At 36.8% G+C, this 17,500-nt stretch overlaps 1 protein-coding gene across 16 annotated transcripts in view; it reads left to right on the forward strand.

Moving 5' to 3' along the window:
• LOC144973020 (neuronal acetylcholine receptor subunit alpha-10-like) overlaps nt 1-17,500 on the forward strand; it is a 276,772-nt gene that overhangs the window by 207,922 nt on the left and 51,350 nt on the right. For 6 of the 16 annotated variants that reach the window (XM_078914946.1, XM_078914951.1, XM_078914948.1 and 3 more), the window contains one exon: nt 7,040-7,535. The exons of 6 other annotated variants lie outside the window; for them this stretch is intronic. In XM_078914946.1, the coding sequence (XP_078771072.1) occupies nt 7,436-7,535 (100 nt within the window). In that variant the 5' untranslated portion in view covers nt 7,040-7,435. The remainder of the gene's footprint in view (nt 1-7,039; nt 7,536-17,500) is intronic. 4 more of the 16 variants (XM_078914956.1, XM_078914955.1, XM_078914953.1 and 1 more) reach the window with 1 other exon arrangement.

Raw genomic sequence — 17,500 nt, forward strand, 5'->3', positions numbered from 1 at the left:
AAAACCTCGTCTTTTTGATACTTCAGAATGGTTTTAATCAATCTATATTTGATAAAAGGTTTTCGGGCCAAAAGTGTTAAATGTTTTTGCCATTGTACGGCTGTTAAATACTATATAACGCGTTAAGATTCCAGCATGACGTCCATAGAATGCCTCGGATATTCCACAGGAACCGGAAATGGTATCTATTTATTCCGTTCCACAGGCAATGAGTGTTGTCTATCGAATCATAACTTTTGGAGAAAAAAATTCAGATTTGCATTTTATACCGCTCATCCAGCTTTTAACTGTAAGCACGTTACTTTTTTCTTTAATATCCTAATAATGAAATAGCACTTTTAATGTGTAGACCAGCATCCTGTTAGACGTAGATTTTTTAGACAAAGACAAAGACGCTCCTTTACACCATATAAACCACCTTACTTAACCGTTTATCTCTTAGTTAGTACAAGGACATTTTAGGCTTCCCTTCAATGTGCGGAGCCTACGAAAACTCATAAACGGATACTGTCTAAAAAAATACTCACAATAGTCATCGACGAATGCCAAAAGAAAGGAAATAATGAGTTACATTCAATAATGCAATCAATGGGGTAATTCGTGCCCTGCCCTGAGCACTTATAATAACTAGGCACATTTTACTTTCTTTTTGGTGATTCTCCCCTTGTATTGTGACTTAATTTTAGGATCTGAACCAATCTGAAAAATTGTGTCTGACCCGTGATCAGGTGGTCTGCAGTTCAGTCCCTAGTCATGGCTGACTGATCTTTGGGATGTTCTTTATTTTTTCTTCTGTTTTCCCTCTGCTTTGTCTGGCACTGTTTCATACACATTTATTCAGATCTTTATCCTACTCCAGTGCCTGCTCCTAAACTTATCACTTCGTAATTTCAGGGAGATGTCAAGTCATAAGTTAACAATACGCATACACATAAGCACACACAAACACACACGCACACACACACACACACACACACATTTTAAATTTTCATTAACACAGACCAGGTAATTGCATATTATATAAAGCAATACATCATACATGTGTATACAAAATATCCTAGAATTTAAAAAACTCAACAATTTTACAATAACACAATATTCATTTTGTGTATCTTTGTGCTGACGAAGGGTTTGTACCCGAAACGTCCATTGTCTGTATTGTTCCCATACGAAGCCTTTCCATTTTCAATCTTTCGATAGTAAGTTAACAAAGGTTACGCTAGATGCCTTATCTCCGACTCATAGTTTCGGATCTAATATTATAAAGGTTGTGCTGTGAGCCCAAGGCTGCTCTTCTACACCACAGTCGAATGACTTAATCTCCATTGTCTCATCACAACTGGGCAGCAATAGGAATACGACTTCAGCTTCGTTCTCTCTTGATAATAATAATAATAATAATAATAATAATAATAATAATAATAATGATAATAATAATAATAATAATAATAATATATAATAATAATAATAATAATAATAATAATAATAATAATAATAATAATAATAATAATAATAATAATAATAATAATAATAATAATAATAATATATGACGCCTGATTAGAGTGAAATGGGACTTAGATTGTAAAGAGTTAAAATAAATATGTGTGAGTGAGTGATTGTGTGCGTATGTTTGTCCGCCACCCACCTTTCATGTCAATAAGAATACTTTACTTAAGATAAAATGCCAAAAAGCTTCTTGGAGTTTGGGTTTGCTCTTTGTTTTGTTTTGTTTTTTGTTTGATTTGTTTTTGTTTTTGATTTTTTTTTGTTTTTGTTTTTTATTTGTTGTTTTGTATTGTTTTTGTCTGGGTTTCTTTGTGGTTGATCTTTTTTTTTATAATTGTTTAGTTTTTAGTTTGGTTGTTTATATGTTCTTGTTGTTACTCTGATTTAGTTTTGGTTTTCCTTTTAATTTTTGTTTTTGTTTTGTAATTTCCGTAGCGGTTTATTGGGGGTGGGGGAGGGCCTTTTCTTATTTCTGTTTTAGGAAGAGGGTGGGTTTTGGTTTTTAACGAACGGGTGAAGTTCACTTTTTAGTTAGTTAAACTGAGCTTGAAGCAGATGATGACGTAATCTTCTTGACGACCGGAAATGTCGATTCCTAATACCCTGACATTAGCTGCGAAATGATGACGTGTGCCCAAACAGATCGATAACTTGATTCTGGGGTCGGTGCTGTCAAAACTGTTGATATTTTATTGTTTTATTTCACGCCGGATCTCTAAAGAGTCGCCGAATCTTCTAGATATAGATATATCAATGTGAACATTTCATCTATTAATGTCTCAAAAATATTCCCTACGGGAATCATCCTGTCGTCCTCAGACAAGACATTTATTTTGTCTATCGTCTCATAATGGTATTAGATCGGAGTATAGATAGTATGCGCTAAGCTAAGAAGTTCACAACATTGCCACCCGGAAGTATAACGGACCAACACACAAAACTGTGTGTTAATTTGAACGTTAATACGTTTTGATACGATTTAGTGAGAATTACTCATAAACGCGGATGGCAAAAAACAATAACAAAGACTTGAGTGACGTCAACTTCGAACTATCTATTGAAAAAGTAATTACGCCCCACCGCCACGATAGCGTTAGATACGGTCACCTTGTAGTAGTAGTAGTATTCCATAGCCATTTGGCCCGTGGGGCCGGAGTTTATCCCGCCCAGTTTCTATAGCGTGAAACGACCAATAGCAATTGCTTGCTACCTTTGCATAGGGCGCTAGTCTATCCCAAAGTTCTTTCTGCCAGATCTAACAGACCCAGCTAATCCAATCACTTGGGGTGGACAGGGGGTCAGAAAATATCCCTTCCACAGCTGTTGTTAGTCGCCTCAAAATGGTAATAAATGGAGGTCAAATTAAAGCTTAAAATTGATATTATGCTTAACCACTTAACTGCCGTACTCTGGAAAGACACGCAAAGTCCCAGGTTTGAGAGTTTTTGCGAAGATGGGGGCCATTTAAATCGATCGATAAATAAAGGACGAGTTTTCTGGCCCAATTTTTAAATATGAGTTTTTCCAGAGAACGGCAGTAAACTGGTGAAAATTAATATTATGCTTTACTCATACTGCGGGTCCCAAAAGAGCTCAGTTGGTAGAGCACTCAATTCAGACGCAAAGGAACTGACATCGATATCGGGTGAAGTCGAGATTTTTTTTTCTAAACCCCCTGTTCACCCAGCAGTTATTGAATAGCCGGATCTGTTTTATGGAGAAGAAACATGTTTCCTAAACGTGATGCAAACTTAAATTTTCTAATTCTTGTTGTTGGAACCAAATTTTCTCCATCTCAGTCAGACCGTAGCCATCGTTAACTTATAGCCTGACACTGACCAAAAAATGACGTCGAAAGACCAGACTTTGGCCACAAAAGAAAACAAATCGTGAGTTGTATTCAATAGTTCAATCAATGGGACCACTTGTTTCCATGAGCACAACTAACGACAACTCACTAACGGTGCAAAAAAAAAAAATGACGTCAAAAAACCAGTCCTTTTGGGTCTCAGTGTCAGGCTGTAACTTAACGATGGCTACGGTCAGACCGCCTTAATACCGGAATGACGTCATACGTCACGAATGAAAACACATGCCATTCATGTCACTATTCTCTCTCTCTCTCTCTCTCTCTCTCTCTCTCTCTCTCTCTCTCTCTCTCTCTCTCTCTCTCTCTCTCTCTCTCTCTCTCTCTCTCTCTCTCTCTCTCTCTCTCTCTCTCTCTCTCTCTCTCTCTCTCTCTCTCTCTCTCTCTCTCTTCCAAGCATTAAGACACTATTTACTCGAAGACAACTGTAGATCTTAATCAAGATGATTGCCCATGGGGTATTTTAATACACTATAGAAAATCTTGTTTCGACTTGTACTTTACTCCATCGCTATATACATCACCTGGTGTTGTTTTCCTCTCCTCATTTTTTTTTCAATGAGCAAGTTTTGCAGTTTTTTTTCTATGAATAGCTATGTCGTATCAGGAGTCAATTCTCTCTCTCTCTCTCTCTCTCTCTCTCTCTCTCTCTCTCTCTCTCTCTCTCTCTCTCTCTCTCTCTACATATATATATATATATATATATATATATATATGTATATATATATATATTTCTCTATCTATATATCCATCTCTCTCTCTGTCTCTCTCTCTCTCTCTCTCTCTCTCTCTCTCTCTCTCTCTTGATCTTTCTTAGTGTGTTTGTGTGTGCGTGTTACATCTGGATAAGTAAAGTTTAAATTGCGCGTGTGGGGGGGGGGGGGGGGTGCGTGTGTGTTCGCGCGCGTGAGCTTTGCTGGTGCCTTGGTCTATTTTGTGTAGTGTTACAAAGAGCATTGAAACTATCTGGAGTTATATATGTCAGCTGGGATTTATCTAGCTCGTTTTGTGGCTAAGGAAAGCACTGACTGACTTGAAAACAAGGAACTTGAAGACAGAGAAGACAAACGAATTTAGCTGGCTGGTCCAAGTTGGAGATGTGTGTATGAACATTGGTGATCTTGGTGTGAATATTATTAGAAGGTCTGAGAATCGAACGCAAGTATCATGTATGGCCTTGATTTAAGATTGGTGTAATGGGCAAGATTTTGCGTTGGTTTGAGAGTCTTTCCATTACAACAACGAGCCCTAAACAATTTGGTGGAGGTGGTGGTGATGATGATGATGATGATGATGATGATGATGATGATGATGATGGCGATGGTGATGATGATGATGATGATGATGATGATGATGATGGCGATGGTGATGATGATGATGATGATGATGATGATGATGATGATGATGATGATGATGATGATGTTGATGGTGGTGCTGGTGGTGGTGTTTGTAGTAGTGGTGGCGTTGGTGATGATGATGCTGGTAGTGGTGGTGGAAGTGGTGGTGACGGTGATGGTAGTGGTGGTAGTAGTGGTAGTGTTGATGATGGTGGTAGTGGTGGTGGTATTGGTGGTTGTGGTGCTGCTGCTGCTGATGGGGATGGTGGTAGCGGTGGTGATGATGGTGATGGTGGTAGCGGTGGTGATGGTGGTGGTAATTGTAGTGGTGTTGGTGTTACTGTGGTGATGGTGGTAGCAATGTGTTGGTAGTGGTGGTGTTGGTAGTTGTGGTGGTGATGGTGGCGGTGGTGGTGATAGGTGTGGTAATGGTGGTGGTAGTGTTGATGGTAGTGGTGGTGATGGTAGCGGTGTTTGATAAGGATTTCTGGTCTACTGCCAGAAAACAGGAATACATTTTGATGGGATAAAACTCCATCGCTGATAACCATATGCCTACGTATTTAATTTCCCCAAATTCTTTATAGGTGATTTGAATTAGCATCACCGATAATGATCTATAGCATCATGTGTCGTAATAATTTGCATGTGTATATTTGAGATGTGATGATGATGATGATGATGATGATGATGATGAGGAGGAGGAGGAGGAGGAGGAGGAGGAGGAGGAGGATGTTGGTGATGATGATGATGATGAGGAGGACGACGACAACGATGACGACGAAGAGGAGGAGGAGGAGACCAAGGAGGAGGGAGGACCTGGGAGGAGGAAGAGGAGAGTGAGGAGGATGATGATGATGATAGTGATGATCATCATCATAATGATGATGATGATGATGAGGATGATGATGATGATGATGATGATGATGATGATGATGATGATGATGATGATGATGATGATGATGATGATGAAGAAGATGATGAGGATGATGATGATGATGATGATGATGATGATGATGATGATGATGATGATGATGATGATGATGATGATGATGACGATGATTATGATATTGCTGATGAAAGTTGTGGTGTTGGTGGTTTAGGTGGCGTTGGTGTTGGTTGTGGTGGCGGTGGCAGTGGCGTTGGTGGTGATGATGATGATAAGGATTTCTGGCTCCCTGATTAATTGAATTGATCTATAACACCACGGTTCTTAACAACTTGCATGTTTGTACTTTAGATATCGGTAAATCTCATGTTCACATGGGTGCCAAGATAATGATTAGTTTCTCGTGAAAACTTGGCTAGTAAGAAACACGAAATTTTATCATCATTTGTAAAGGACTGATGTTACGTTTCGTAAATTCAACAAAATGACGCATTACATTACGACCGTCGTCTGATTTTTAAACACATTCTCTCCTTCTATGTGAAATACTCACAACATCCGCCAGCCGGAGTTTACGTACCAAAATAAAATGTGTAACCTAAACGTTTATAGTCTGATTGAAAAAGTTTATTGAGTTTTTATCACTGACAGGTTGTCAAAAAATGCTAGTAAAGAGCTGAGTCGCGTCAACTTAGTTCCTTCTATAAGCATGGCCATTATTATCTTCAGTACATGACTTACAATACAGCTGGATCACATTGTCCTCCTGTTTGTGAGCACTAATCAGTGCTATGGCAGAGTTGTGGGTAAATGTGCATTGTAACACCCAATGCCATGTATTTTTAATTCACTTGTGTAATAAATTTGTGACAAAATCTCCAGAATCCGGAGCACCGACAACGTTGGTTGGTCGGCATGCGTGCAAGATAGCTATGGTGATTAGTATTCTCTAAATTGTAGCAATTAGACTATAAAGAATTAGGGTTGCATATCGTTTTGTGTACTTGTACGTAATATCCGGCTGGCGGATGTTGTGAGTATTTTACCTTAACACACAGCATCAATAGTTAGAATGTGGTTGAAAATACAATCAAAAAACGGTCGTAACACGATGGTGGTTTACGTTGGATGGGAAGTAAACCCTTAGGGAGAAGGAAATATTTACCCTTCATTTATTACCATCATTACGTCATTAACTTTATCTTCAACGATCTCCTATACATGATTGCCATCTGAAACCACTGGCATCTTAATCCTGAACTCAGTTTGTGTTTGTTTGACACGGGAAAAAGACATGCCGTTGCATAGTGCAAAGTCGCAAATACAGTGGATCTGTTTTATTTGGGGGTTTGTGTTTGTTTTGTTTTTTCATTTCTTTTTTTTTTAATATCACGTTTACCATTTGCGTCCATTAAAAAAAAAATTTGGTAATTTTGACAGCTATACTAAGTGACCTTTTGATTGAATCGTGTAATACCATTAGAACCATAAAACTCAATTGAACTCAATAGAACTGAAAAAGGCCTTCTGTGTGTAAAGAACCTTTTTATCCAAATATACGGAAGATATATTAAAGTCCAATCCACGCCTGACCTCTCTCCACTAATTAAACCATCCACTCATCACCATTATCGGCATTATTTCTTGGACTAGGCTGTTCCCGGTTTGCCGTACGTATGCCAAAGAGACAGACTATTTAGCCATGACATTTTTGTGTTTATGACGTCTGGCATAAAACTGATCTGGATAATGATAACAGATAGGGTGTTGTGTTCGTGTGACTAAATAAGCATCGGGACAAAGACCAAACGGAATAAGGATTATAACTCCCAGGATATGGAACCTCTTTCCTTATCTGCCTTCAGCATGTACAGCTCCGTTTTCATCACATTTCTTCTGTGTTCATTGTTAGACTTCAGGGCGGTCTCTTCTATCGGTGAGTATTTCAAATATTGATGTAATACAAACTAACTATAATATACGTTTGATAAAATGCCTAAAAGTGTGCCTTTTTGTGTTTGTCTGTGTGTGTGTATGTGTGTGTGTGAGTGAGTGAGAGTGAGTGTGTGTGTGTGTGTTGTCTTTTTACTGTTTTGTTGGGTTTTTTTTGGGCGGTGGGTTTTGTTTTTTTTTTGTTGTTGGGTTTGTTTTTGTTTTGTTTTGTTGGTTTTTTTTTTTGTTTTTGTTTTTGTTTTTTCGGTTGTTGTTTTTTTTTTGTTTTGTTTTGGTCTGTTGTTTTTTGGTTTTTTTTATTTGTTTGTGTGTTGCTTTTGTTTGTTTGTTTGTTTGTGTTTTTGTGTGTGTGTGTTTGTTTTTGTTTTTTTTGTTTTTTTTTTGTTTTTGTTTTTTGTTTTTGTTTTTTGTTTGTTTTTTTTTTTGTTTTTTGTTTTTTTTTGGGGGGGGGACTGCTTAACGTGACTAACACTTAAATTGTATTGTGTCGGGTCAGTTTGAATGTGGAAAATTTAATTTATAGCCAGTGACATAAGACCTGTACCAACATATTTTATTTTATTAAGGAAAAAATGATATTTTCAAGGAACTATAAAGCAAAATGTTAAAGCTCACCGGGTCTTTAGACCAAATTGAAACGATAGCTTCATATATTATATTATAGATATAAAGGCCAACAGCTCTAACTCCAACCACAGGCCTAAGCGCAGAATATCAAGAGAGTGTATAATGGTTTAATTACTTTTTTAAAATTGTCTCTAAGGAGCGAACTCCAACTCCAATACGCCCCCTGTCTACAATTCGACGTGCTCTGGAAAAAAACTTATTTAGAAATTTGGCCAGAAAACTCGTCCTTCAAATATCGATCGATTTAAATAACCCTCAACTTAGCAAAATCTTTGAAACCTGGGACTTCGCGATATTTGAAGGACGATTTTTCAGGCCAAATTTCTAAATATGTGTTTTTCCAGATACGGCAGAATTGGATATTTCCACTTTTAAAGCTCCTTAAGATGGACAGTATTGGTAATATAATAATATTAGTAAAATTCTAAATAATAATTCAAACCAATCATAGTATTCTAAGATGTAATAAAATGAGAATGTATGTGAATAATGTTCGCTCGTCGAAGTGAGAGTCACAGACGGTTCCAAAGATATTATAGTGTCGTCGTCACGTCACTTTACGTGTTTCCGTACTCGTGGAAAGTCAACCAAATTTGAAAGTGTTGAGGGTTTATGGAATTCATATTCTATGTGTCTGGCAAGGACATTGCAATTGCATGCATATCTCCGATACTGTGTCCTTTGGGACACTCTATATATAATGAGTGGACAAGCTGTTAGGGTAAGCTGGTGCGATCGGGCAGTGTTGACTAATAATTAATGCCTCTAAATTATAACCCGATTTCCTGTACACCATACCGTAGCTTAGGTGGAGGTGATGTTATATATACAACAACGATTTTCTATAATCCCCCCCCCCTCTCTCTCTCTCTCTCTCTCTCTCTATCTATCTATCTCTCACTCTCTTTCTCTCTCTTGCTCTCTCTTTCTCTCTATCTCTCTCTCTTTCTCTCTCAATCTCTCTCTTTCTCTCTCCCTCTCTCTCTCTCTCTCTCTCTCTCTCTCTCTCTCTCTCGTTCTCTGTCTCGCTTTATTTCTCTATCTATCTATCTATCTATCTATCTATCTATCTATCTATCTATCTATCTATCTATCATTTATATATCTATCTATCTATCTCTATTCACTATCAATCTCTGTATTCTATGTTTATTTAAATTTATATTTTCAACGTCTTACTATCCATCCATCAATCTATTTAAACTTACATCTTTTATTCGATTTATTTTTTTCATGTATCTAGTATCTATCTAGATACATTATATCTATTGATTTTTTCCCATTAATTCATGTCTTTTTATTAACCTACAAGTCTATCAATTCACAATTCTATATATCTGTGATTAGCTATCCATCTTTCTACCCATTCCTCCATCGGTTTCTTCATTATATGTGTAGAAACTTGCCTTTAGTATGGTGACAAAATACTCAGAAAAATAATTTAAGATTGACAAACAAAATATTGACAGAATACTTTAAAAAGATATTGACAACATGGTAACAATTTTATGTTTAAGTATATTTACAGAACGGTGACAAAATGGTAACAAAATAGTCACAAAAAGGTGACAAAATGTATAGTAGTTACTAAATAGTGACAATATGGTAACAAAAAATTACAAAGTATTTACTAATTGGTGACAGAATGGTAACAAAATAATGACAAAATTATAACCAGAATAGTTACAAAATGGTGACAAAATCTTGAGAGAATGGTAAAAAAAATAGTGACATAAAATTATGGTGACAAAACGATTAAAAAATGGGAGATGACCAAACGGGAATAAGATGATGACAACATAAGGTGAGTGCAAAGAGACACCAAAAAGAAAAAAGAAAGAACTGTGGCATACTGGCGACGCGACGATGATGAGAAAGACGACTGAATAGGAATTATCGATATATAATGACGTGTTTATATCGAATTATTGAAAATGATTGAAAATCGATTGGAATCCCAGACGTAATCATTGATTCAATCAAATATTTCATTCCACTGCCCTGAGAGGGAGATGAGCAAGTATGAAAACCCGTGACTCCTCTTGTCACACAAAAAAAAGCAAAGCGAGGTCAGTTAAAGAGTGATAGAAATGGTTGGTAGAATTTAGTGAAAACTACTCATAAATATGGCTGGCTAAAAACAATCACAAAGAGCTGACTGACGTCAATTTTGTTCCTTCTATATGTTTCATCCGACTGAGGTGTGGATCAGTACGAGACAGTGTCAAAGATGAATATTTAAAAAATAGTCCTTGATAGCCATTAGGTCCATGGAGCCGGAGTTTATCCCGATTTCTTTTCTGGCGTGAAACGGACAATAGCAATTACTTGCTACCCTTTGGATAAGACGCAGTATGTCGCAAAGGGCTTACCGCTAGATCGAACTGACCCAGCTACCCAATCACTGCTGGGTGGACAGGGGAGTCCGAAAAAATACCGATCTCACCCGAGATCGGTCTCGGTCCCTTTGCGTGTGAAGCGAGTGCTCTACCAACTGAGCTCTCTGTACACACCACTCCCACTCCCACCCACCCCCCCCCCCCCCCCCCCCCCCCCCCCCCCTTAAATGATGAATAATGCTTGTATAGATAGTTCGAAGATGACGTCACTCAGGTCTTGGTTATAGTTTTTTGCCATCCGCGATTGTGAGTAATGCTCACTGAACTGTTTTAACCCGACTATAAAAGTTCATGGATACACACAGTTTTGTGTGTTGGTCCGTTATACTTCCGGATGGCAATGTTATGAGCTTCTTAGCCAAGCGCATACTATCTATAAAAATAAAATCCTTAGGTGACGTTCGCAGCATCAAATTGGAATTTAGTTCCATAATGTCCTTTTATAGATAATAATGTGAAATTGAATGTAAGCTTCAATTTAATTACAAAAACATATCAATTGAACGTTTCGGGTTTCCCCTTTATCAACAAAACAGGATGAATGAGATAATGTGGTAGTGGCGTAGTTAAGATGAATGTGGTGTTTCATTCATCCTGTTTTATTGATAAAGGGGAAACCCGAAACGTTCATTATGATATGTTTTTGTAATTAAATTGAAGCTTACATTCAATTTCACATTATTATCTATATCTTCGAGCTTCGAGCAGCAACATTTACATTATATGACCTTTTATGGAAATAAATGTATTGGGTATTAACTATGTTGGAGCCGTGGGATAGCATGAGTGTATATATTCTTACATTTATTTCATTTTATAACTCCCTTACTCCTTCTTTTCGTCTATTTTTACCTCTATGCGTTTGGTTCTTTTGTCCTCATTCACCTCTTTATATTATCGTCCTTATCTTATTCATTTCCTTTCTCACTTCTCTCACGCTTTCTATGTATTTATCTTATTGCTAATAGAATCCCGTGGCAATTTTTTTTAACTTCTTGTGTCTATCTAATTTATTTACAACGTGAACGTTTGCTGATTTGTTTTGATGATTCTAGAAATGTGTGTGCGCGCGTGTGTGTTTGTGTGTGCTTGTGTGTGTGTGTGTGTGTGTGTGTGAGGAAGGGAGTGTGGGGGGTTCGATGTGTTGATTAATTTTTACGTGTATTTTTGCGTTGACGCTATGATTGATTGTAGATTTGTTAGTATTGATATCATTTCCTGATACATGACTTGCTTGTTATCTATGTTGCTTGCTTGCCTTAATGATAACAGATTCTCGACTTCTTTTGTATATGTGTTGTTTCTTATATTCTGATTGATTTTGATTTGTTTCCTTCTCTTTATTAATTGTTTTCTCATTTATAGTTATTATTTTATTTATCTACAATGTTTATTTCCATAGTTATTGATATTGCTTTATTTTTCTTCAACAATTGGAAAATCTGAGTTAATTTGTAATTTCTTTTGGCATTTGCCTAAAATAAACATTTTAATGCATCCATGTATACCTCTCTCTATCTCTCTCTCTCTCTTTCTTTCTTTCTTTCTTTCTTTCGATCTATCTTTCTCTCTTTCTCCCTCTCCCTCTCTCTCTCTCTCTCTCTCTCTCTCTCTCTCTCTCTCTCTCTCTCTCTCTCCGTCAATCTATTTATATTTCTCTGGGTGTGTAGGTGGGTGGTTGTGTATGTATTGCCATCCTCTTTCTATCTCTTTTTTAATCAGTCTATCCACCCATGTTCTAGCTATATATGTCTACAAATTTCTCGTATATTTCCTGATCTCCATGCCCACTTTTTCTGACGTGTATCCGGCCAGACGTACTTACAAAAACCAATCCTAGATCTCTCAGCTGTCCCAATCTAGACTTCTTGCCCATTAGGTAATGACCACCAGCCATTGACCCATTACAAGCCGAGCTCGATTTTACTCTTTGAAAAATCTTGAGCATTGCCCAATATCCACTAAATGTGTTCAAAGCGCTTTACAATGAGTGCTAGCCAACAGCAACACTTAACATGTAGTACGAAATATGATGCTTATTAGGCGATATTAAACTTATTCCGATAGAGACAATGTTTTTTGTGGGTTTTTTTTTTTTTGGTCAAGTACTCATTATACACCCGAGTATGGTGAGAGAATGTGAGTAAAGAGCATTTACTAAGGACTCAACTATGCGCCGCTCAGAACATGATACGAACCCAGTACCTTCAGATCCGAGGCGAGTGTCATACCACAAGACCACATAGTCGCTAGATTTTGCTCTTGATATTTAAATTTATCATTTTGAACAAGTGATCATTGACATCAGGTAACTCGATTCACATCTCTGTTACTGCTGGCTTGGTGAAATGATTCAATTCTAAAGCCAGATAAGTAATGGTAAAAGTAAATACTAACCTGATATCAGAGGTTAAAGTTCTTCAGAGCCATTCAGGCCCATGACGCCTTAGTTTATCCCGGAACCTGTAGCGTTAAACTGACAATTGCAATTACTTGCTACCCTTTTGAAAGAACACAAGTCTATCGCAAAGTAATTTTCACCAGATCTAACAGACTCGGGCACCTGCTAATCACAGCTGGGTGTACCGGATACGGAAGTCATGAAATAATCTAGACTTCACCCGGGTTTGATCACGGTTCCTTTGCATGTGAATGGAGTGCTCTACCAACTGAGCAATCGGGACCCCAAAGAACTTGTGGTCTGTAAAAAAAAGAAGGAAAAAGTATTGAACAAAAACAATGAATAAGATCAAAGTTTTATAAAACAACATATTATATTAAATCTAACTAAGAAGGGTTCCTGGTTTAAAAATTTTCCTAACCAACAAAAATACACTGAAAAACGGTGATATTATCTATAGAATCCATAAAAACGGGAGAGGAGGTCTAATCACGTGACAATGGGATAATATGTGATATATATATATATATATATATATATATATATATATATATATAAATATATATAATATATATATAATATATATATATATATATATATATATATATATATATATATATATATATATATATATATATCATTCTAGTATTTTTTTAGGATCGTACTTGGTCAAGAACATTGAGAGTAAAGTCGAAATGATCAGAATTAGAGAATTTGTTTTGGGGGGGGGGGGGGTAATTGAAATATGAACATTTATTCAAACTGTATCTGTCTTGTGGACCGCTCCTTCAAACCACTGGTTTCTGGAATGACAGAGTTTATGAAGGACAACAGACAAAGAAGCTGATATACAGAGAAGTGATAAGACATGGAATGAGATTTTTTTAAAAGTTAGCCCAGGATAGGGAAGGATGGAAACTGTTTGTCTTTGGCCTATACCCTGACCCAGGGTGAAAAAGGCAATGATGATGATGATGACGATGATACATCCCATGGGGGAAATTTGTCTTTAGGGTCTATTCCAAAGGAGGACTGGAATAACCAAGGCGTCAGCCGCAGTGCAGCGCCGCAAATAGTGCTAGGCCGAGGTGACTTGTTCAAGGCTACACAGCGCAGCGGCCGGTGATCGAACTCGGTACTTTTCGGGTACGAAGCAAACATGGTGCTGCTGAGCCACGCTGTCCCTATAGAGACTACAATTTTTATCTCAAATAGACAGGGCTCGCATTGATGCCGAGAAGGGACTTTATAATAATAATAATAATAATAATAATAATAATAATAATAATAATAATAATAATAATAATAATAATAATAATAATAATAATAATAATAATATGGTTTTTATATAGCGCCTTAACCCGTATACCAACAAGCTCAAAGCGCTTAACAGTAAAGTGGCAACATTCACTCAAGCACACATCCACTCAAACATGCAATATGAAACAAAGCAATAAAATTCTACAGTGTTACATATTAAAAGAAAGGTTATAAGATGTTTTTGAAAGAATTCTGTATCATTACTGTCTCTGATATATCTAGGAAGGGAGTTCCATATAAGGATTTGCGGTTGGAAATATAGAATATTTGTTCTTGTCAATATTTGAACTGATATTCATGCTTCTCAATAGCATCTCTATCATATATTGCATATTTTCTTTATTACAAATTCAATATTCAGCATTTAAATCACCTCGACATAATATAAATACCTTTTTCAGAATATTTGTCACAAATAGGTGTACATCATTTAATATTGTTTTCGTTGTTGGCTGTGGAAGGGGGGTTTTTTTAATCAGTCGGAAAAAAGTTACTTGTTAATTTTTTTGTTCTATTTTAAGAATGTTCTATTAATTTTTGTTCTATACTTTTAATAAAACAAGATGTGAAAATTTATCGTCTTGAATAAACAAAAAGGAACTACAGTCTGACTGTTAAAAGGGTCGGGTGACCAGTAAGGCCGTTAATGAAGTTTAAAAAGTGACTTCGATGAGAACCGATCCCTTGTAAAGAGTACTCCACATCAGGCAATCCCTACTAAGGACAATAGGTCATGTAGCTTTCTAGAAGATTCGATAAAACGTTTCCATAGCCTGTGGCTATCGGATGTTGTAAGACGGACTGGCAACTCGTACAATAGATTTCATCTCCAGATGGATAATTGGGTTTTGATGAAGCTACGATTTGTGGATATGTTGAAAATAGCAATTGTTCGGACTTGACAACGGGGGTAAGATGGCTCCAAGTAATAAATGTTTATAGTAATATACAGTAATAATTTGTGACCCATCGTCCCAATAGGATAATAATATGTTGGGGTGAATCAATTGCCAAAATGGGAATTCAAATTTAAGATAATCAAAAACCACAAAATGTTTGTCCTTTATCATTTACATATATGCGCACGCATACACACTCAAAGACAACATCGATTATCTATTTTTAACAGATAGACAGAATGCGATATAGTTCACTGGCGAAGTTGCTTTGTGCCGCCCTATATTTTCCGCATAACATATTCAATAACCAATAAATTGCAATTTCAAGCTTTTTAATAACATTATAAATTTAGCAGAAACTGTTTTGTTTTGTTTTTTGTTTTGTTTTGTTTTGTTTTGGTTTTTTTGTTTTTTGTTTTTTTTTTTGTTTGTTTTTTTGTTTTTGTTGTTTTGTTTTGTTGTTTTTTCTTTTTTTTTTTGGGGGGGGGGGTGTTATAAATTTTAGTATCTTTTGCTTTTAGTCAACACTCGTGCGAAGCTACTTACTTCCTGACAGGTACAAAAGTTGCACCAACATTCTCATTTTTTCCTCTTGCCTTTTTGACGCAATCATGCAGTGAGGGGTATGGTATGGAATCTATTAATTTGTTAATTTAATTCAATAATTGACTGTTGTCTCCGGCTTGAAAAATAGGGTTATCCACCTTCCCCACACAGGCAGCTAATACTGTTCACTATTAAAATAATAATCATACCGGCAAACCTAGTTTAGAACACTTTGGGGTCTTAGTTGAGATTGAGATAAATTTTAAAAAAAGAAGCTTGTTGTTATTCAACCAAACGGATGAAGAAAATAGCAATAGATGCAGATTTTACTGATATGCATTTTGCTTCAATGGATATTGGTCATCAATAAAAATATTAAATAAGTCATTCACCGAGTAGAGCCCAACAGTCATATAAATAAGAATCCCTGTCCATCAACACAGTAGGGACACATTCTAGTTCAACAAGTCTGTATTGTCTTTTGGGTGGGTAAGTGCATAGCGGTTGTATTTTCTATTCATTCTACTAAATCTATAATCACCGTTGCTATTCAAATGAAGAAATCTAACATGACTCCTTAATTACTGTTGTCGTGTTCTTCTCTTTTTAAAATTATATTCACCTCTCTCGATGCGATGACGTGTATCACAATCTATACGGATAATATGATAGGATCCATGGACAACTTAAGTGATCCGAGTGATATACAATGTTTCCTTAGAGAAAGGTAGACAAATGGACCTCTTTGTCCGGCTATGTGGTCGTGGTATGACGCTCGCTTTCGGATCGGAGGGTCCTGGGCTCGAACCTTTCTCGGCACATCATTGAGTCCTTGGAAAAGGCTCTTTACTCACATTCTCTCACCGTACTCTGTAAATTAGTAAAATATTTTTCATTGAGCATTTATATAGAACAATGATCACTAGATGTACTCGTAGCGCTTTACAAGGGTTTCCAAGCTAACAGCAACACTTAACATGTAAGACGATAATTTTGCCTTTTAGGTGACTTGCATTAGGCGACAGAGACAACACTGTTAAATGCTAGGTACTCATTTTACATATGAGTACTGTGAGAGAGTGTGGGTAAAGAGACTTTTCAAAGGACTCTACTATTCGCTGCTTAGAGAGGGACTCGAACTCTGGTCCTTCCGATCCGAAAGTAAGTTTCATACCACTAGACCCCGTAGCCGCAAGTAGACCTCCTGAAATCATCAACATGTTTCTCCAATTCATGCCGCTTTAAATATACCGTCACCAACCGCCCTGGATTCAGTCATATGCTCATCATGTGTGATTAGCAAGACTATTGCAAAATGGTTGTAACATTTGTGAGATGTTATCTCTTTTTTTTAACGCAGAAATCGAATTGGGAGGTGACGTGTTCCTGTTAGCAGGTCTGATAGCCCAGATTGTTATGGTCTCATTGTTGTTTAAAAAATAATCTCAAGCCAACGCAAAGTGGTGTCCATTATAACAATGTTAAACCAAGCCCATGATAAACTGATAACGTTCGGCTATTAGACTTGCATATATGTGCACGTCTCAAACAGGAATATCACGTCAAAACTCATTACAAGCGCAAAAAAAGACATGGTGGAGTTACGATCATCTCTACCCTAAAACCTACATTTGAATAATTCTTTATTTCGATTACCTCTCTCTCTCTCTCTCTCTCTCTCTCTCTCTCTCTCTCTCTCTCTCTCTCTCTCTCTCTCTCTCTCTCTCTGACCCCCTTTCCCCCTCCTGTATTTTTT

This window comes from Berghia stephanieae, chromosome 5 (genome assembly GCF_034508935.2).
Source record: "Berghia stephanieae isolate SIO BIC M18660-M18661 chromosome 5, UCSD_Bste_1.3, whole genome shotgun sequence".
NCBI classification, from domain to species: Eukaryota; Metazoa; Mollusca; class Gastropoda; order Nudibranchia; family Aeolidiidae; genus Berghia; species Berghia stephanieae.